Source organism: Dipodomys ordii, unplaced genomic scaffold, assembly GCF_000151885.1.
Source record: "Dipodomys ordii isolate 6190 unplaced genomic scaffold, Dord_2.0 Scaffold47, whole genome shotgun sequence".
Taxonomy (NCBI): domain Eukaryota; kingdom Metazoa; phylum Chordata; class Mammalia; order Rodentia; family Heteromyidae; genus Dipodomys; species Dipodomys ordii.
In genome coordinates, this window is record NW_012267263.1 from 9891463 (window position 1) to 9915458 (window position 23996).

The window sequence follows — 23996 nt, forward strand, 5'->3', positions numbered from 1 at the left end:
TAATTAGAGCCTATAAATTTTTGTTCTCGGTGAAGATGAAATAACAGAGACTAGATTTATGTTAATTCCTGAAACACATTGAAACCAGATAAAATACATTAAAAATACACTTTGGAAGATCAAAGGAAGAACATCTGCAAAAGATGATAAATAAATTAGGTGAACACGATAATTATCACAGCATACTGTCTAGAGCTCCGAGACAGAGGTAGGAGTAGGAATCAGAAAAAAAAAATTCCTAGAGTTGATAGTCTGAGGTGACTCAGGCAGCTGAGATGTACAAGTCGTTATGTTGAAAAACAAACTTTACAACTTTGGCTGGGGGTGGGGGTGGGGATGAGGGGTGGAGTGGGGAAGGGAGATGGGAAGGGATGGGAAGGGGAAACAAAGGAGGAGGCTACAATGCTTGATAAGAAATGTACGCATTATCTTGCCCATGTAATTGTAACCCCTCTATACAGTATTTTCACAATAAAAATAAATAAGTAAGTAAATAAGAGATCTTTAGAGAGAAGACACTAGGGATCTATGAACCGTAAAATAATGGTAAAATATATACTAAGAAAACAACAGCTGGCATGACTATAATATTAGACAAAATAGACTTCAGATCAAAGACTTAGTGGGGATAAAGTGAGTCATTTCATAATCAAAGCCTCAATGTAATAAAATTCATAAAAGTCTTAAATGTTCATGAATCTAACAGCCAAGTTTCAAAATACATGAAGTTAAAACTGGAAAAAACTACAGAGAAATAAATTTATAATAGCTTTTGTAGATTTAAATACTGTCACCTCAATAATTGAATGGCAGACATCAATTAAGAAAAAAAGATTTTATCTTTATCAACCAATTTGATATAGTTATCATTTATAGAATTCTTCATCAAATAGTATGGTATAAAATACTTTCAGGAACATATGAGAAATTTACCAATGTAAAGCAGATTTTGAGCTATCAATAGTCTTAAAAATTTAAAGGACTCAAGTCACACAAAGTATATTCTGACTAGTTTAATTAAATGAGAAATAAGAGAAGACCGTGAAGATCTCTGGGAAGTTCTATATATTTGAAATCCAAATAGCATGCCTAGAAGCATATTCACAAATAACACATGAAACAATCAAAAGGAAAACTAGAAAGTGTTTTGAATATTTAAAAATATAAAATTATTATGTGTATACCAAAAACTAGGGGATGCAGCTAAAACTATATGTAGAAATTTATACTAGTAAATGACTACATTTGAAAAATGTCTCATATGAAATACATACATTTCCCACTCATGAGATTTAAAACAGAAGAACAAATTAACTGCAAATTATGCAGGGGAAAAGACAAAACAAAGATTAACAAAAATGGATGGAATACAAAACAAAAATAGGGTAAAGTCAGTAAAACTAAAAGCTGTTTCTTGAGCTAGATTATTTATGGAGGAAAAAATACAAATTACTAAAAGCAGGATTGATATGAAGTGATATGACTAGAATTATAAAGGATATAAGGAAAAATGAACAACAGTAGGTCAATAAGTTAGACAACTCAATTGAAATGCACAAACCCCATGAAAGATAGATACTACCAAAGTTTATTCTAGAAGAAACAGATAACCTGAATGCTATAAAATTGAATTTGAATTTAAAATTTCCTCAAGCAACACTTGAATCTGTGTGACATCTACCAAAATTCTTAATTACAAAATCAAAGACAGAAGAAAGTCAAGATTTTAAGCAATGAGGGACAGTGTTTTAGGGGAATAGAGAAATCAAGAAAAGGAAAAAAGAAAGTTAGAGGTAATAATATTGAAGTACATTGCCCCTGTAACTAGAAAGAGCAAAACTAAACTCACTGAAACTTGTTGCCTAACAGTGGGGTAGTGGGATGGAGAAAGTGAGAGTAAGAGAGGGGACTAATCTAAATAAACTGCTGAATATACATGTACAAAATACCATGGTGAAATCTCTTACAACAATTAACATGCACTTAAAAATGAAGGATAGGAGCATAGCACCATTAGCCCAGGTCTATCATCATAGCTACACAGGAGGATGAGATCTGAGGATCATGGTCTGAAACCAGCCTGGGCAGACAAATCCTGTAGATTCTTCTCTCCAGTTCATCCACAAAAAGCCAGAACTGGAGGCATAGCTCAAATGGTAGAGTGTCAGCAGTGAACAAAAAAGCTGAGAGAGATCAAAATGTCCTGGGTTCAAGCCCCAGTCCAAACACAAAAAATAAACAAGATAAAGGACAGAAATGAAAACCAGGACTTGTCCAAGATAAGAGGATAGTGGGACGGGAGGAGAACATAGAAAAGTGAAATAGGATGAATGGGATCAAAATATTCTGTACATTTGTGAAAACTGAACAATGAAGCTTGTTGAGAATGGTTTTGGAAGATGGAGGGAAGCAGGAGGAATGAGAGGGAGCAATGGACTGGGTGAGTCTGATCAAGATACACTGTATTCTATGTACATAAGGACATGTCAAAATGAAACTAACCTGTCTAATTGATGCTAAAAATGTAAAAGAGGGCTGGGAATGTGGCTTAGTGGTAGAGTGCTTGCCTAGCATGCACAAAACCCTGGGTTTGATTCCTCAGTTGCACATAAACAAAAAGCCGGAAGTGGTGCTGTGGCTCAAGTGGTAGAGTGCTAGCCTTGAGCAAAAGAAGCTCAGGGGCATTGCCCAGGCCCTGAGTTCAAGCTCCAGGACTGGCAAAAAAAGGTAAATCAATATAATTTACAATATTAGCAGACTAAAGGTAAATAAATTATAATACCATTTTATAGCTAAAGGAAGGCTTTTGACAAAATCCAGCATTCAGTCTTGATTAAGAAAAATATTGCCAGCAAACAAAGAATAGAAAAGAACTTCATAATACCTATAGCAACCTACAGATAAATTTGGACACTTTTACTCCTAACATAAAAAAACAAAGCAAGAACCTTCTCCTAGAACTAATAGTTCAGTAGTTTGCATAACTGACTCTTGAGTAAGCCTATCTATCAGGTCAATAGCTACTAAATAATCACTAGTGTTCAATTGAGATGGCAGGATAACAAACTAAAGGAAACTAAATTAAGAAAAGTCTAACTCCTGCAGTTTACATCCTGAAGATACACACTCAATTGGAAGTTCAGAAAAAATTTACTGCACTCTCTTCTGAGTGCTCCAAGAATTATTCTTTTTGCCAAAAGACTAGAGTTTTATTGGCAGAGAAAGGGAAGCAGAACTCTCCAAAGTGAGAAGTCTCAGAAAGACTGAGCCTGACTGGGCTCCTTTATTTAGAATTTTTTAATATATATATTTTAATTGTAAAGATTCTGTACAGAGGGGTTACAGTTACATGAACAAGGTAATGAGTCCATTTCCAAGAATTATTCTTAAGAAATATCTGTGGAATCATTTCCTTATATTTCAGCAACAATTAAGGGACTAAAAAGAAATTAAAATGTAATTTTCACTGAAACATTAACAATCCAAGTATTTGAGCTCTTTTATAAAATTTTAACTTCTATTCAAGCCATATGTTAAGAATACATTTTAATGGTTATCTTAGAATCAAAAAGTTTTGAAAGAGGGTACATTTTATCAACATGACATGATCAGCAACCCAAACATTTATTTTAGTATAAACACTGAATGAAAATGACCCAAGAGAAAGCAAGACACATTAATTTGAATAGTTTTCTGAAATGTCCCCCTCTTTTTTTTACTATTCTGTTAGCTAGATAATAAGTTACAGTTATGAAATGATGTCTTAGAAAATAGAGAAAGCCCGGTGCTGTTGGTTCATGCCTGTTTTCCTAGCTATATAGGAGGCTGAGATCTGAGGGTTGTGGTTCAAAGCCAGCCTGGAAAGTCCATAAGAATCTCATCTCCAATTAGCAACCCCAACCTGGAAGTGGAGCTATAGCTCAAAGTGGTAGAGCATGAGCCTTGAGCAAAAAAGTTCATGGACAGTGCCCAGGCCCTGAGTTCAAGCCCCATGGCCAACTGAAACGGAAGGGAAGGGAAGGGAATGGAAGGGAAGGGAAGGGAAAGGGAAAGGGAAAGGAAAAAGGAAAGGAAAGGTAAAAGGAAAGGAAAGGAAAGAAGGGAGGGAGGGAGGGAAAGAAGGAAGGAAGGAAAGAAAAGGAGGGAGGGAGGGAAGGAAGGAGGGGTGGAAAAAAGGGAGGGAGAGGAGGGAGAAAGGAAGAAAATAAATTAGAATAAAGCTAAAATGGAAGAAAATGTGAAAAGAGCGATCTAATTACATATCAATCTTTAAGATAGAAAATGCTCATTATAATCCTTGGTATCTGGAGCAGGGAGGCATTTTTTTCAAGTTTTTAGGTGTTTGGATAAGCATAGCCAATATTCAAGACATCACTTGTTTCCATCAATGGAAATATCCTACAACAGACATGTATGGCCACCAACTGAAGCATGGTATCTTAGTTATGTTCTCATTTTTCTAACAGGAGTGTATGCATCCATCTTTTAATTAATATTTTTGCTAGCTATGTTTGGGTTTTTTTTCTTTTTTTGGCAAGAGGAGAAGAAAAGAAGGATACATGTTATCCATAAACAGCATAATTCTGCTATTTCTATCGAAAATAAAATCGATTTCATTCATGCCAAATTATATTTGTCTGTTATGCTTTTTCACTTATAGTTAATGAATACTTAATATTTATGCACATTATAAAATAAGCCAGATGTGGTGGTTTGTGTCTATAATCTTTAGTGATCCAGGAGGTATAGATAAGAAGAAGAGGATCACAGTTGGAGGCCAGCCCAGGTAACAAATATTTACAAGAATCCTCCTCAACCAATTAAAAAACTAGGTGTGGTGGCATGTGCCTGTCATTCCAGCCACAAGGAAAACTTAAAAGTAAGATCACAGCCCAAGCTGAACTGGGCATAAATGTGAGACTCTATTTGAAAAATAAAAGCAAAAGACTAGAAATATGGATCAAATGGTAGGGTGTCTTCTTAGCAAGCATAAGGTGCTGAGTTCAAACTTCAGTGCCACTGGAAAGAAGCCAACATAGTTTAGAGCAAGATCAGAATACAGATGCAAATTCATAGTCAAAAAATCTGGGTCAAGTCCTAGTATTTGCTAGTTAATGTATATATAATCATCCTGTGAATTCAGTTTCCTTATTTATAAAATTATAAAATGGAAATAACAAATCTTGCCATTTCTTTTTCATGACATTATATTAAATATCAGTGAGTCAAGTATAGATGCAAGTGATTAATGGACTGTCATGCAAATATACTTATTTCATAAATAATGCCCATCTGAGCAATAAAAAGACATTGTGTTGGCTCCTCTACATTAGATACCAGGTTAAGATTTGTTATCTTTTATTAAGCACCAATTGTACCCTAGCACTAGATCAGAGGCTCACAGAAACAACAACCTGGATCCTAGATGTTGAGGCTCTCACTGAGAGGTGACACTATTTATATCACACTAAATGGTATGCATATTAGAAGCCACCAGCTGCTTCAGTCAAGAAATATTTTGCATAGGGAGAGGTTGATCAAGCAGTACTAAGTTATAATTAGCTAAGAATAAGAAATTCTAATGTGCTATTGAACAGGTGAATAGTTCTAGATAACAATAATGTATTGTAATTTTTTTACATATAAAGAGTTTGGAAGTTTTTACCCTAAATTAATGATAAATGTTTGAAGGGACACATGTTTAAGTTGATTTAAACATTATATAACTCATTCCAGTATCAAAACATCAAATATTACCCCATTAATATTTCTATTTTTATTTGTCAGAAAAAATTAAATGATAAAAACAAGGGACATTTCATAGAGAGATATCACTTAGAATGAATCATTATAAATGAACAAGGGCTTACTAGACAGATAAAGTAAGAGCATCCCAGGGAGAAGTGTGTACAAGAACAACTGATATGTAAAAGAATAATATGTGTGTAGAGGGCAATGAAAAATCAGAAATCTGAAAAGTAATGCCAAATATGTACCATCAAATTAGAAATAGACTGTCAAATGGAAAAGGGAATGGAACTTTGCATGGTACCTATGCAGACTAATGAAGGAACGTAATACTAAAGATGTTTGAAGAAAATGCTTGCAAATCATGTCCCATATATGTATATGTACAAACTTACTACTAAACAATAAAAATATGAAAGATTCAACTGAAGATGGCCAACGATTCTAAACAGACAATTCTCTGATAATTGCAAAACCCTGTCATTTCACAAGCATAGTGATAGCCAACGAGTAACAGAAATGAAATTATCTTTCATTTTTCTAATTGGAAGGTAAACTAATCCTGGTTAATCTTCCTGACTTAAGAAAAAATAACTTGCACTGCTAACTTCACCATGGATTCTTCTGGTATTTGTTCAAGATTCTAGGAATGTAAGCTAACCCCATATTAAATGTCTTTCTAAGCACTGTTTTTGACAGCTTAATTTGTTAAAGCCCATTTACTGAAGATGACTAATCTACTAGACCTATTTGTGCCAAGCAGATGGACACCATTTTGGAGTGTTCCAATCACTTCTGACCAGCTCCATTTCCTCACAGTTTCTCTTTACTTTGGATGGAAGGAAAAAGAAATAAATACTTACCACACGCACTACTTCTCAAGGAATTGTGACATTTAATCTTCCTATCTCTCATCTAAATTACAAATAAGGAAACTGGTCCAGAAAGGATAAGTAGCTTTCCCAAAGTCATTTAATTAGCTGGCATAATTAGGAAAGGGATAGTAGGAGAAAAACAAAGGAGAGGGTAACAATGCTCGACAAGAAATGTACTCATTACCTTATTCATGTAACTGTAACCCTTCTGTATAGCATCTTTACAATAATAAAAAAAAAGAATTTGAGTTGGGCTGAACACCATGTCATTCCCTCTAGAGTTAGGCAATAGGTACTCCTACAGAGTGACACTTTTTAGAACAGTTATTCTTTGTAGATCTGTTCCCCTGACCCTACTTTCAATGCCTTTTTCAAGCTAGAGTTTGTGTACCTACTAATTTTAAAAGAATGATAACATTTACATATTAAAGACCTCTCTGGCTTATTCCCTTGACAACCACACACCTAATATTAGATATGAAAAGATTCTCTGTGAGTGTTTGTGAGGTTTTAAAAACTTCAGTTTGGGAGAACACAAACTCTTAGATTTTTCAACAGCAAAATAAAGTTGGTAGGTCTGCATCACTACAGAAAATATTTTCAATAACATGAGAAACTGGTTGCAAAAAATTAGCTTCAAGTAATGCAATGTTTCAGGTTACTTTCACATTATATAATATAGAATGCTATATGAAAACAACCCATAAGGAAACCCACCAAAAACTGTTCAAAAGGAGAGGGGAAGAGGAAGAGGGGCTAACAAAAAATAATATAGATGGAATAAATTTCAAAGTACATTTATATATATATATATTGTATATATATATACAATATATGTATATACATACAATATGTATATATTGTATGTATATATATATTGTATATATATATATTGTATATATATATATATATATATATATATATATATATATATATATAGTATTTGTCACAATGAAGCCTCGTTTTTTTTGGACAGTCATGGGGCTTGAACTCTGGGCCTGGGCACTGTCCCTGAGCTCTTCAGCTCAAGGCTAGTGCTCTACCACTTGAGCCACAGTGCCACTTCCAGCTTTTTCTGCTTATGTGGTGCCTCATGCATGTGAGGCAAGCACTTTACCACTTAGCTACCTTCCCAGCCCAATGAAGCCTCTTTTGCAACTAATCAATGCTATTTTTTAATAAATCAGTTGAAAAGAGTTTTATTGTGAAATAACACAAACTTTTGTGTTCTGGTTGCTTTCACATTACCATTCTTACCTGGACCTGTAAGCTAAGGCATGATGCAGCTAATCTAATTCTAATTTCAACAAGTCTAATTTTAAAATAGCTGTCAACCATTCTGTTTTGTAAGTTATATACTTCATATAGAAAAAATTCATTGTAGCATTATACCCAGCAAAAAGTAACATGGCTTATGGTCATACATTCATATGCATAGGTATATATGTCTAATGCATATTTTTTACAAATAGGGTTATATAATACAAACTTCCCTATTACTTTGATTACAAACAGCTTTGTTGAGATATAATTCATATATATACTATTCACCCATTTAAAGTATCATCTGAAAACTTATTAGAAATGCAAGTCCCTGGGCTCTACCAGGAACTACTGTATTGGGGTTCAGCTGTCCTTTTGATTCTGGCATGTATTAAAATTGGGGAATTGCTGCTGTGAGTGTCTGTTACTGTACTATAATAGCTGTCATTGTTTTGATTTAAATTCTCAAAATTATTAGGGCTACATTAATCTGTTTGAAATATGATTACAGTACAGACATAAATAGGACATATTTATAATAGAAAGAGTAAGGCTATCTCTTCATTTTTTCCATTATTAACATACAAAAGCATATAAATACACCAAAACACTTCTACCTCTCCTATTTTTCTGTTTGACCCTTATTCTTTCCTCCCATAGCTTTGATAAATGAACAATTACACCATTTCTGCAGCATTAAGATACCAAAGGTTAGAAAACCTCGCCTACCTGACAGTCATACTTCTAAGTAATTACTCTACCACTGAGCTACATCTCCAGCCTCTAATTCTCACATTTCTATAACAATATCCATGAGACAATGAACCTTATAGACTAACTCTCATTAGAAATTGGGTTATTGGAAAAAATGGGATTTCATTAGATTCACAGATCAGAACTAAAGGGGACTACAGAGCTGTCCTAACCTAGACTCACATTTTAGAATTATGGGAAATGAAGCACAGAAAATTATATTAAATACTGATGCCACATGGCAAGTTATGCCTTTCTCCTGCATTTACTATATATTGTATGCTACCTCATTATAATGGCTTTTGACCAGATATACACATGAAAACCACCTTGGGAGATTTCATTTAAAGATATATTCAGAAATACACATTCCTATTTTACACTAAGCAGAAAAGTTTGATATACTTTAACTGTATCTTGAAGACATTTGTGGACATCCAGTATATTTCTCTAATTCATTAGCACTATAGAGGACAGTGAATGTTAACAAAGTCAAAAGTATTTGAAGTATTAATATACACATGAATAGCTTCACAAAGCTGTATTCTATGTTCATTTGTCTTTATATTCCCTCCATTCATGTATTTGCTACTTCTTATATCAGTGGTTTGCATCCAGTAGCTCATCCTGTACTCTAATACCAACTATTACCAATGTGAGTTAAGCCACCAAATAAATATGATCTTTAATACTATAACAAAGACAATTGTAAAACAACATCAATGAAAAACTAGAAAATTTAGTGTATGGATTCTGTGATATTTGTTTTGGCTGCTGTGTAATGGAGAATCAATGTTGACAGCTAAGATATTTTTTAAGAAAGTGGCATGTAGTAACACTCTCTTCACAAATCAAAACAATGAATAAACTCTAGAATTTTTATTAATTTAAGGAAGGCATATACTTCTATATCAAGATTTCTCCTTGGTGGATACCTCTATTTTTTAGAGAAGTTTTATGTTCATAGCAATATCTGACTACCAAAATGCAGAAATTTACCACACCACTTCTATTCTGGCCTTGTCCATATACACCTACAACTTCTCCTCTATGTACGTCCTGAACCACAAAAATTCTGGTAGGTTTTATAAGCTTTGCAAATACTGCCAAAGGCAAAGTTTAGATTACCTGTAACACTACAGAACTGTGAGTATTGCTGGTAAAGATGCGAGTGCTTCCTGCCTTGGAAGACTGCAAATGGGAAGATAGGACCATTTCGCTGTTTCCAAGGGACAGTTTCATGTGTTGGTCTTCCTCTTCCACAAGAGATCTGAAATTTTTGTAAAATCAGAAAGAAAAGCAAATCAAAACATGAATAACTCACAATCATGAAATTATTTTTAAACATAATCAGTCACTACTGCCAATCATCTGATTATAGATTATGATGTAGTTTGTTTTGTTTCACTGCATTCCAGGCTTGTATCAATCACTCTGAATCATAGAAGAAATATAAACATAAGATATTTTTCAGGATTGAAAATATACACAAGAACTGGGAGATGATTTAAAAGATGGCATTAAATGATAATCACAAAAGATTAGTCTAGCATCACTTTTGTTATTTCTCTAAGAAAGAAATGCCTTCAAATGGCATTATTTAGTTAAATTTGTAATATCTAATTTTAAAGATGAAACTAATAGTTTTCATTTATTGAGTAGTTAATATGTATCAGGTACTTTTCAATAATTTTATACATATGACCTCATTTAATCCTTAAAAAATCCCATTCAGTAGGTCCTATTTTATTATCATCTGCTTATTTAGGGTATAGCTAACAAGTGAAAGTAACAAGTGTTAAAGTAACCTATCTAGGGTCATAATGTTCTTAAAATGGTTGGATTAGGATTTAAATCAAGGTCTAATCTTATTTCAAACTCAAGGTCTCCATTAACAAAAGTCAAAGGTCAACACTAATATATTAATAAATTACTTCCATTTCTGATCATTTAATCAATTCAGGCTGAGTGAAATTTTATACATGAAATAATTTAATATTTTTAAGCTAAATAGCTATAGCCAATAGCATCTCTGACTTTTCATACAAATGAATAAAATAAATACAAGACATTCCCCATATGTATGTAACTAATTTTTCAAGGGTCATAAAAAGTATTGGAGAATCTGAAGTCAATAGGACACTTAGTTGTCCAGGTAAGAGGACGAAGTATGTGATAGTAAAAGGCTTCTTGTTATATTAAACTGAAAATTCACCATTAGGGAATGACCTCTTATTATTCTTTAGAAGAGGTACACATGGTTACAATTCTTTCTGAATCAATTGCCTAAAAGCAAGGAGGCTACAGTTCCAAATTGGTGTGTATATTCGTGATAGAAATTGCTAAATAATCATTAATTTAAAAGAAAGCAACAATGCTTGATAAGAAATGTACTCATTACCTTGCCCATGTAATTGTAACCCCTCTGTACAGTATTTTCACAATAAAAAATAAAATAAAATAAAGATAATGAATTTAAGTGTTTTCCATTTCCCCTATTTATCTGTAATTTCCTTAATGTTGACTTAATTTGCTTTTCTAACTGGATTATCAAATATTATATAGAATCCACCTATTTTCCTATATCTATAACCTGAGTTGATCACTTTTGACAAGAATTAGAGTTTTAAGATATACAATAAAGTCTGTTTTGTGAATTCAGACACCAACCAAATGGTTTTAAATCTTACAATAATTAGCAGAAACTCTGGCCTTAAGGGTGACATCAGTTCTTCTTAATGATACTAAAACTACAATCTAACTAAAAATGAATGAATAATATATAACCATGTTTTATTCATCTGTCATGGATATTTAATAAAGAAAATTTTAAATAGGATTTTAACAAGCATTAAAGGAAATGAATATAGCCTTCCACTAGAGCTTCAGAAAAGATTTAGAAATAGATTTCAAAAGAATTAAGTTACATATAATATGCATAATGTGCAATACTCAAATATACTTTTCAATCATTTTATGGACATTTAAACCTACAAAATCAATTTGAAAATTCAAGAACATATTAATGGATACTGGTATCCCCAACCAGAACATTTCTATTCATCCATAGTAATTTTAATAGGACATTCAAGTAGGCCATTTTATTAGTTTCTATATTCCCTTCACAGAGCCTGACAAGAGAAGCTTAATATATGTCCTCTAAATGAATACAGATCTCATTTCTTGTGGATCATTCGAAAGACATTTCTTTATCATTCAGTGTTTAAATGACCATCAATTATCATTTTTATAAAACTGCAGACATGAAAGAGAAAGGATTAAAGCTAATACTGCATTGCCCTATGACATATCCTGGAAATAGCTTTTTCTGAATAAGCTAAAGATAGCAACTTGTTTACTTATGATATATGTCTCTTTTACTTAAAATTAAGAAGCAAAATATGAAAATGCAGCCCTTTCTTGGAAGGATGATATGGTTGGCTTTCTAATTAATTACTTCAAATTCTGAAAAAAGCCTTCACTAAAGTCATCATCTTCATGACTTTTTATCAGTATATCTTGATTTGTCAATATTCAAAACACTCTTTATTGTTTCATTGTCACTAAGAGTACATGCTATGCCAATCTTCTTAGAAGACTGGACATTCCCTTTCTACCTCTTTTTCATTAAGTTTACTAACTGGATGTGAAGGGCATCATTCTTCAACATTGATAGGAGGTGACACCTCTCTGTAAACCCTAGGCCACAATTATTTTGGACTCTGCTTAAAGGACTAATGATCTGAGTTAGTCCAAGAACAAAAAAAAATAATGTATTTTTCTTAAGTTATGTAGTTGAGCATTATGAACGCCAATGGTTCTCAATTGATGGGGGGAGTGAAAGGCATTTTGCTGTCACCACCTCCCCCAAAACACGTTTGGCAATGTCTGCAGATATTTTTCATTGTAGCAACAAAGGGAGGGTCATGAAATTACTGTCATCTCTTGGGATGCTGCTAAACATTCTACAATACAAAGGACAGTTCTGTATGTCAAAGCTGTTCTCTGGCAAACATGTTAAGAGTGTTTAGGTTAGGAAATTCTGATACAGGGGGATTGACATCCTCATGAAATGTGTCTCAAGCAATTTTGTGTTTCAAATAATTTTCAAGTCCTCTAGCTGACTCCATTAAGTAATGTTAACAATATTAAAATACAACAGAAGTATTTATTACCAATATTTCTTCCAAGGCTACCTAATAGAATATATTTTCTCTCCGCATACCTAACAGTTTGAAAAATGAACAGTTCACAAACATATAAGTGGATAGTAGCTTTAAACTTCATAAGATAATTATGTGCAAAAAGAGAAATGGTTTTCTTAATTTAGCTAAAATAATTGTCATCTGCATTCACTTTTAGATACTGTTACAAGCTAGTAAATTCTATCCAAAAGGTCCCGTTTCACCAACACTACAAAAGTACTCAGAGGAGAGACTGTATTCAACAATTTTCTTTCAAAAAAATTAAATCTTTCTTTCTTTCTTCTACAACATTGTAGTCTATATACTGCTGCCAAGCAACCCTGCACATTGAACACATTTCATTTTCAACACAATGACCAACCACAGAGCACAAAAGCAATCTTTCACAAAGTGTGCATGAATCAGTCAACTGTTTTTGCTCAAAGGAAACAATTACTTTTTTTTGAAGAGCATTAGTTTAGAGATAGAGGCATTGCTGAATCATTTCACTGAAAGCATAGCAAATGTGGCCAAGCTGAACATAACACAGACTGCCATTTCTCTGCACTGTTGTGTGAAGGAAAAGAAGGGAGAGAAGTCCAAGCAATTGTCGTATGTTAATACAGTGATGCCAACATTGTAATCTTGCCTCTAATTTTCCATATTTTAACAATTACTTCTAAGAGAAACATATGTAAATAATATAAATATGCAATTCACAAAGATGGAAGTACAAGTGGTTAGTACTTTAAAATATTAAATGCTCAACTTCGTCAATATTCCACAATGTGCAAATTTAAACAAAAATTCTATCTTTAAATCTGTAAAATTATCAAAGAGATTAAGACATCATACTCTCAAAAAATGAAAGTGCAGAAAAACACTAAGTCCTATGCTCTATATGGAACTGTTCATCTAAATGGATATTTGAAGAGAAATATTACAAACCACTAAATGGATTTTTTTCTTTTTACAGCAACTATCATGATAATGAAGTATTGTGTAGTACATGTTGATCTTGGAAGGTGGGCTAGAGAAAATGTGCATTATTAGCCTGATTCAAATATTTTCCAAATAACAGTTATGTTGAAGTTTAATTTGGTAGAGGTTATATAAATAACAATATATTCTTATAACTTATTATATAAAAATGTTTGTCAGCATGCTACGTTGAGGAAAGAAAGAATATGTCTTAATTGTATCACTAGAGCACAAAGCCATAAAAAAATTTTCCAATACTCCATCTCCACACCAAAAAGAGACCAAATCCACTGAAATAAGTACTTTTGTTTTTAAAAAAATGAGGACTCACCTTAGCAAATTATCAAAAATGCATTCCCTTTCCTTTGGTTTTATCACTGCAAACACCAATTCATATTACAACACTAAGAAAGACAGGTGTCATTGTCAAAGAGAAGGGAACATCTTCATGCTGTTTGAAATTATTATCACAGAAGTACAATGAAACACTCGACTTTTCTTGGTAGACAGGCTATGTGTGCCAATTATTAAACTGGCACGTTTTTTCTTGCCCATACCAAATGAAAAGGATAACACTACTAGATCTATGAACAAATGACTGCTCCTTGTATTTCCCTATACTCTTTGGAATTTATGATAGGAAAAAAATGAGTCAGGCCATAAGTAAAATTCTAAAGTGGATGAAGAACACTTCTGTCCTTCTTTTACTAACTAGTTTTATAATGCTTCCTTTGCTTTTAGATATTAAATGTAACAATGAAAAGTAATAATGCAGTCTCTCAGTTAAAGGAGTCTTTTGTGTTAGTGTTTAAAGTACTATATGAATATTTTCAAGTTCTAGGTTAACAATGTAATCATAACCAAAATTTGCTGCCAAAACAGCAATAAGCACAAAACAAAAACAAGAAGCCATTAATTTTTAGACAACATGACAAGGTACAGACTCACGCTTTCCACCACCCATTTCCAAAAAAAATAAAATACATATTTCTTACACTCACAATTTTAAAAGAAAATCAAACAAAATGTTTTCTTCAAAATACTCCCCTGCCATATTTTTCCGCTGTGAAACAGAGAAGTGTCTTCTGGCAACAGCATTTGCTAAATGAAACATTGCTTGTGATAAAGTTGCATGGCAGGTGGAGGAGAAATGTTGCCACTTGCTCTCATACTCATTTGAATTTGAGTGCTAAATCTGTCAAGGTATTTCCTCCCACCCTTGAGTAATGAATTTAGCAACTTAAGATGATACAAGCCATTTCCCATTAGTTTTCACATATTCAAAGTATGCATATCTGCAATGAATTCTGAAGATATTAATAGCTTTCCTAGTCTCCCCTTCTAACCCTCCAACCAAAATTGAATATAAAATCATACAAATTTACACACACACACACAACTTCTATTATGAAAAATGAAGAATGGTGTTTTAAATAAAAATCAGAAAAAAATTTCCAACTCCTGAAACTACCATTTGTATTTCTGAATATTTTCATTGAAAAACTTAAAAAGGCAGAAAACAAAAAAAAACTTAAAACTCACAAGTATTAAAAGATTTGTCCCCCATCTAGTATGTTATTTACAGTATAATTGTATGAGGAAATTACAAAAAACACAGTAGCGTCTCTTAATAAAGCATACATTAATCTGTTTTAGAAACTTAAAAAGGAACAAATCTTTTTAATGAAGTGTTTACATGAAAAGAATCAGGAATAACAGTGCTTTGATAAGTCATCTGTATCTTAAATTACATAAATATAAGTTATTGTTTGTATGAAATGATAGTGCTAATGGAAACCTTAGAATAGTATTTACAAAATAGCTGCTATTTTTCCAGAGCTTTCTTTTCTGCTGTGATAATACCAGAGTCCATAAAAGAAAAAATTTCAAGGTGATAGGATTATACTGTAAATAATTTTCCAAAGTAGAAAGCTATTGTGTGTGTGTATATATATATATATATATATATATATATATATATATGCATCCGTAAGCACGTGTCATATTTAAAATAGAAACATTAATAAATAGCTGATGTCTGCTTTAACATAGGAATAAGATCTCTTACACAGCATCTGCTGCGTACCTGGCACTGTGCCAGTCACGTAGTATGCTATTTAATCTTCCTGACAATCCCATTTTAAAGACAATGAGGTAAAACCCAGAGATTTGAGGACTTGCTGTGAGTCTAATAATTATAATTTGAGCCCAAGTTTAAACCCAGAGCCCACACTGTTCCCATTACATGAAGACTAAAAAATTCAAATAGAAGACAGTACAAGGAGGACAGTAGAAATGAATTCTATTAGATGCAATAAATTTCCTGGTTTAATTAATTTAATGTAAAATTATCTGCTTTGGGTTTGGAAGAGAAGGAATTGTAAGAGGATGGTGAATAGATACATTAACCGTATATAGCAGGGATAACTTCCAACATTCTATACAACAGCAGGAAAAATAGTAGGAAAACTGTGGTGGACAAGAATTAAATGAGGATTTAAAAACAGCTAATAGAGTAGATTGAATGTTCTCAACCATAAGAAATGATAAATTTCTGAGATGACAGGTATGTCCATTACCCTAATCTGATCGTTACAAATATACACATGTACTAACATACAACACTATATCCCATAAATATGTACAATTATGATGTGCCATTTTAAAGTATAAAATATATTTTAGGCATAGTAGAACATATATGTAATCCTAACTACTCAGGAAGCTAAGGCAGGAGACTCCTTTGAGTTTCCTCCTTTGAGGAATTCAAGACCACCCTTGACAACATACCAAAGCCCTGTCTCAAAAATTAATATATATGATAAAAATAAATAAAAGTACCCATTTTTACCATTCTGTTTCCATTAAAGCAATGCTAGTGTTAAATTATTCCCAACACATACAGAGTAAGGATGGATGGATAGATAGATAGATAGATAGATTGATTGATTGATTGATTGATTGATTGATTTGGGGGAAATTTTACATTACTGATATCAACATTTAAAAGAACAGATTCTGAATCCCAGTGCCAACTATCACAATCACAGAAGTAGCACTATGACCAGATAAAGGAATCAGGCTAGACAAATGGAATGACCAAGGATACTTCATTTGATACACGTAACAAGAAGAAAGTTAATTATCCAAACCAAAAAACCATTTGCACTGAAAAATCTTGTCCTTAAACTTTAAGTCTCATGCATCTTGACCCAAAAACTCTTCTACTTGAGAAGCTTGGCTTATGTATTATATTGTTTTTCATTGTTCATATTTCTCATAATATTCTAGTGACAACAAAATAGATGGGAAGATGGGTAAATAAGTGAATGGAGGGATGGGTGGATGGATGGATGGATGGAAGACAGATAAGAACCTATTCTACTTCCTGAAGTAGAAATAAAACACTAAGAAAATTATTGAACTATTTAACATTTGTTCTACACCTGCTTCCCTTGCCTTTAGGAAGCCATCTAACTCGAGAGAGTACACAAGTGGATATGGTGGTAGGAAGATGGACTATGTAGTAGTGGGTTATGGAGAAGAGTATTGCTGGTAGCACAAAAACCTTCTAGCAGCAAATCCCACTCTGCAGCTAGGACAAGGCTTGCCCATTCAAAAGTCTCACTGTACCTGGAGCAGTGAGCCTGCCTTCTTCTCCAATTACAGAATGAAGAAACTGCTATGGACACTCAAATCCCTTCATCAGTACCAAGCCAAATTTCTTTCGACCAAGGTGTCATTTTACTCCTATGATCTGTAACTCCCCAACTCTGAAATGTGACCATTGTACTACAGTGCAATTTAAATATTGGATTTTACTTGACTAAAATTTCAGTTTATTAAATATGCAAAGCATCCAAGTTATCCAATTTTAAAGTTTATTTTAAAGACAAATTCCATAAACTTGAAACCAATTGGAAATCAATGAGACAAAGTCATTTGGGAACAGGAGAATCATTAATCACAAAGTTAGTAATTCATGGCCAGTCTGAGTGGAATGTTTATTTCTCTTTTTAAAAGAAAATATGAACAAAGTAAAAATAATAATTATATGTAATAATTATTTTATTCTGTGTTTAAAAGTATATAATTGACAACTCAAAGAGTTCCACTGTTTATATAAATTCAAAATCCATAAAAAATATCTCTCTTAATTTCACAATAACCCAGAGGCATCTCTATTTTAATGAATGTAAGAATATTTTAGTATCAAGTCATTAATATGTTTTTAATGTGATCATATTTTCAGTCCAGGGGTAGATAAAATAATATCTCAAAGTAGTGAGTTTTGAATTCCCAAAGCTCATCTCATACATGGAGGTAATGGAAGCAAGATATCGAATTTAAATATTATTTTTATATTAAAATTATTTTCCCTTTTTTGTTATTTGCCTTACCATGAAGTGATTTTTACCCACAAAACTGTATTATAAGAACTCATATGCTCCCTCCTTACTGTGTACCTCATACAGAAACATATTCATTATTTGCTTCAAGTTGTTAGAAAATTTAAAATACTTATTATAATTTAACTAGCTATTGCTCTACTATTCTATACATTCAAATATCATACTTCATAAGTATAAATGTAATTATTGACCTCAGAAATTGTTTCTTGAACTTTCTCCTTAAATGCCATCAAGATTAATCATTTTATTATATTCTTGCATGACTATTTCAGCTAAGATCCACTACAATGTTCCATTTTATACAATAAGATAATTTCCCATAATTAAATAAAATAATAAAATTGCTCTAGGAAGCATTTCTGTTAGTCCATGGTATAGTTACTCTAAGGAAGAAGTCTGATTGATTGATAACTTGTTGATTGATTGTAGTGCTGGGTATCCAATACAGGCCTTTTACATGTGAGGGAAATATTCCACCATTCAGGTATATCCCTAGCACTAGAAATTTCAAATGGAAGACAATTGGAATAATTTACAATTGTATGTGTATGTGTTTTGAAAAAGTGACCTCTGAATTGTGAGGTAGCAATAAAATAATACCTTCAATTATAAATGTAAATTAATGTAAAGAACATTACTTTCCTTCCTTCTATGGAGATTTTTTTGTTGGTGGTGGTGGTCGTGGGGTTTAAACTCAGGGCTTGGGGCCTGTCTCTGAGCCATTTGCTCAAGGGTAGCACTCTACCACTTTGAGCCACAGCCCCACTTCTGATTTTCTGGTGGTTAAATGGAGTTTCACAAGGACTTTCTTGCCCAGGCTGGCTTCAAATCGCGATCCTCAGATCTCAGATTCCTGAGTAGCTAGGATTACAGGCATGAGCCACCAGCACTAGCTTCTATACAGATTTTTAAACCTGTGTTTCACATCCAAATTACAATCTGGAATTCCCACAGTGCAGGCGAGATGCACACTCAGAAGAGTCATCAAGTAGGCAGGAGTAACAGGGAGTCAAGGTATTAAGTTTGCCCACTGAGATGGAAATTATTCCTCTAAAGTCTAGTACTCTTGCCAAATCTTCATGAGCTACTTCTTAAAGTAATCATCAGTTTAAAGTCTTCAAAATCCAATCTTTTCTTATGCTTAGGATACTCTACATATCTCTTAATGATTATTTCTGGAAGCTTGGTGAGGCAGAAGAAATTTCAGCAATCTCAAATGAATGAGAATGCTGATGACACACATTCAACACAGCCATAGATAGAATGTTTTAGATTCTAAAAGACAATTGCTCTCATCATAACATTTCAGTCATCCTTGACCACTGATTCTTCCACATCTCCACTATTTAATCAAATTTTAAGTACTAGTGAATCTCTCTAGCGTGTGTGTAAGTGTGTGTGTGTGTGTGTGAGTGTGTGTGTGTGTGTGTGTGTGTGTGTGTATGTTTCTGCTCATTCATGCATGCACCAGTCTGGAGGCTTGAACTGCCCCTGAGCATTTATGCTCAAAGCTAGCTCTCTATCACTTGAGCCACAGCTCCACTTCTGGCTTTTTGGTGGCTAATTGAAAATACAAGTCTCATGGATTTTCCTGTCCAGACTAGCTTCAAACCAGGTTCCTCATATCTAAGCTTCCCGAGTAGCTAGAATTACAAGTGTGGGCTGCCTGTGCTTGGCTTCAGCATGTTCTTATTCTATACTCCTCTCTACTATCACTGCATCTAGCACAGTTCTACACTATATTGCCAATTATTGGATTTAGTTATGTTTCTAAGTATCATATCCATGTGTCTAGCATTTTTCATACTGTGATAATATTTATAGCTCAGAAAAATCACTCCCTTGCTCAGAAGCTTTCAGTGACTCATTGCTTGTTAAACAAAAACTGAATCCTATACTGTAAGATTCAAGGCTTCTGAACTAGTCCTCTTTGAATAATTGTACAATCAACCAGATTACTCATAATAAATATATCTTAAATGATTAGAGGATAGACAAAAATTCAAATTGATATTCCACACACAATTGTTTTGCTTTTTTATATTGTCTTTACATATTCAAAATCATGCTTTTTTTTTTACTACAACCCAAGTCATTTGGAAAATCCATTTTATTTAAATATTTGGAATGCAAATTTAAGTCATTTATTTTAAACATAAAACCTGCTAAACTTCTGTAATTACCCTAAAGTTTATAACATAAGGATAATTTGAGCAATAATTTACATTTATTTACATTAAACCCTAGTAGTTTCTTCTCCTAGCCATTCATTTCTCTTATTAAACTATACACATAAAACACATTATCATTTAAGTACAAGTATACTAACTACAAATTTAGCACAGCTTCCTTGATGTGCCATGACTATATAGTATTTTGGCCACTGATAAATTGTTTGTGGTAAAACTCTTTTCATCAAAGTGCCAGTGGTTCATACCTATAATCCCAGCTACTCAGGAGGCTGAGATCTGAAGAGCACAGTTTGAAGCTACCTCATGCAAGAAAATTTGTAAAATTGGTAGAAATGCTTGGGTTAATGGAACAATTTCTTACAATGCTTGTACAAATCTAGAAAGGTTGTGTTCATACAGAGCATGCTAAAACCATGACCTCCCAAAGATATCACCACCTAAGCCAAGCAAGTTATCACAAGTAGTTATATGGAGGACAAAAAGGACTTTGCAAATGTGAGTGAAGTTAAAGACCTTGAAGACGTTGATATATATACAGTCTTGCCCAAATGGCCCAACTTATCCACACTGGTCTTTAAAATTGGAAAAGTAGGTCAGAGAGCAATGTGTAAGTGATTCAACCTGCCTCCATTGAAGAAAAAAGGGAGCAAAAGTCAAGAAATGCAGGTAGCCCTTAGATGTGGAGATTGTCCTTCTGCTTATAGCCAGTAAGAGAGAAGCATTTGTAGTCAATGATGAAAATGAGCAGAATTTAGATTTTCACCTAGAACCTCAGCCCTGATGATACTCTGATTTTTAAATATATTTTTATTGTAAAGATACTGTACAGAGGGGTTACAGTTACATGAGTAAGGTAATGAGTCCATTTGCTATTGAGCATTTTTACCCCCTCCCTTGTTTTTCCCCTACCATCCCTTTCCTCCCCACTTCCCCAACTTATCCCCCCAAAGTTGTAAAGTTCCTTTTCAACATAGTGTCTTGTACATCTCATTGTTACAATGGGTGAACATGTATCCTTACTTCAGCATTTTGTTATTTCCCTTCTCCTCCCCAAATTAGAAAAATGTATATACAAGATGCAGGACAGCCAGAATCAAATACAGTGACAACAGGGGTTGTGCCATGGGATAAGAACATGCAAAGAGACAAAAAAAATCACATAGTACATTATAAGTACATTAAAAAGAACAAGAAAGATAAAATCTCTTGTGTCCCTATCTTGGGGTTTATGTCACTTAGCATCAGATTATATGGTCATATGTACATAGCTTTTGACCTCTTCTGATTTTTAGCTTCCTGAGACAAGTAACAAATTTCTGACTTCAAAAGACTGCCACATCACGTTACATATATGATGTTTCAGACCATTAGTTTGCAGTAATTTGCTATGGCCACAATAGAAACCTAATAAATGGAGAGGTTTTTTTCCCCTATTAAGTGCTTGAACATGGTTAAGCAATGGGATAATTGTGTCAAGAGCATATTGAACATACTCAGGTAGTATCTGTGGAACATGCTAAAAACAACACACCAGTTACAACCATGGTCAATGGAAGTTAGATACCATGTAGGAGAATGATTGAATAATGCTTCAAGAAGCTACAAGAGTACCAAGAAATAATGAAGTTAATCCCAATATTATTTCAGCAAATAAAATTATCCTGGTATTTTCCTATAACTTCACACTTGGTGGTTTACAATCATATTCCCTTATTATTAATCCTAGTAAAATATAATTCAATTGATAGTTGGCATAAAAGCAGCAAAAGTCTAGGTTGGGCAGGGACAGCTAGTAGTGCACAGCTTGCTTAGCCCCAGCAAAGTCCTGGGTTCAATATCCATTACCACAAAATAAAATAAAATAAACCATACAAAACAATATGAAATAAGAATTAACAAAGATCTATATAAATTAAAGGGCATTATAAAATGAAGAGCCGAGAGCTGGTAGTTCATGCCTATAAACCCAACTACTCAAGAGGCTAAGATCTGAGGACTGAAGTATGAAGCCAACCCAAGTAGGAAAGGTCATAAAACTCTTATCTCCAATTAACCAGCAAAAAGTAGCGGTGTGGCTCAAGTAGTAGAGCATCAGCCTGGAAGAAAATCTAAGGGACAGTGCTCAGGCCCTGAATTCAAGTCCCAGTACTGGCACCAAAAAAATGAAGAGCTTTGAAATCAGATGATGAAGACTTTGGATTCTGACTTCATTTTTCACTGGTATATAATATATGGAACAAGCAAATGAACTTCTCTGAACCAATGTTTATGTAAATGTAAATAAAAAAGAGAAGACACATTTCAGAGTTTGCTTATACTTTTATATTAGTCCTCAATACATTATATTTACCTATGCTACACAAGGACTTTTTTAAATTGGCTCATGAAAATTTAAAGTGATATATGTGTTTTTTTGTTTTTTTTTAATTTAATTTTATTTTTTGTGAACATACTGTACAGAGGGGTTACAATTACATGGGCAGGATAATGCGTACATTTCTTATCAAGCATTGCAGCCTCCTCCTTTGTTACCCTTCACATCCCTTCCCACCCCTCCCCCCCCCCCAACCCCCCCTTGCCCCCCCCAACTTTGTAAAGCTCGTTTTGGACATGACCACTTGTATTTCTCATTGTTGCATCAGATCCACCTGTATCCTTAAACAACTGGTTTTTCCCCATCTCCTCCACAAGTTATACTGACATCAAATATAGTGAAAGCAGGGGTTATACTGTGGGGGAGGGATATACAAAGCAACAAAGAGATAATCTTATAAATGCATTAGAAACAAAGTGATATAAGTGATAAATCAAAGTTTTAGGCTGTTTTATTTTTCAAATAGATGTTATTTCCCTTCTCCATCAAACCATATTATAAGAAATACTCTGATTCTCTGAGCCTCAGCATTTTAGTGACTATGTTGCTGGCGATGATGATGATCAAGAAAAAAAAAGAAAATATGGTATATATACACAATGGAATTCTATGCCTCCATCAAAAAGAATGACATTGCCCCATTTGTTAGGAAATGGAAAGACTTGGAAAGAAATTATATTAAGTGAAGTAAGCAGGCCCAAAGAAACATAGGTCCCATGGTTCCCTTATTTGCAATAACTAGCATACGTCTGAGTCAAGCAGAAAAGGTCAGATAAGTTGATGTTAGGGAAATGGATCCTAGGATATGTATTCAAATGTTTTTTTTCTTTCATGCGATTGTTTCTAACACATTTATAAGATTATTTCTTTGTTGCTTTGTATGTCCCTACCCCATGGTTTAGCCCCTGCTTTCACTGTATTTGATGTTGTTACAATTTGTGGAGGGGAAGGAGAAAAACAAATCATTTAAATAGGGATACAGGTGGACCCATTGTAACAATGAGACATACAAGTTGTATGTTGAAAACGAACTTTACAACTTTGGGGGGGGAGGGTTGGGGGAGCGGGGGAGGATGAGCAGCGATGGGAAGGGGAAACAAAGGAGGAGGCTACAATGCTTGATAAGAAATGTACTCGTTATCTTGCCCATGTAACTGTAACCCCTCCGTACAGTATTTTCACAATAAAAAAATGAAAAAAAAGAAGTACTCTGA

The 23996-nt window shown here is 33.5% G+C and overlaps 1 protein-coding gene across 3 annotated transcripts in view; it reads right to left on the reverse strand.

The window, feature by feature from the left end:
- The window catches only part of Klhl13 (kelch-like family member 13), a 167164-nt gene that overhangs the window by 28592 nt on the left and 114576 nt on the right, over positions 1-23996 (reverse strand). For all 3 annotated transcript variants that reach the window (XM_013019873.1, XM_013019874.1, XM_013019872.1), the window contains one exon: positions 9768-9909. In XM_013019873.1, coding sequence (XP_012875327.1) covers positions 9768-9909 — 142 coding nt within the window. The remainder of the gene's footprint in view (positions 1-9767; positions 9910-23996) is intronic.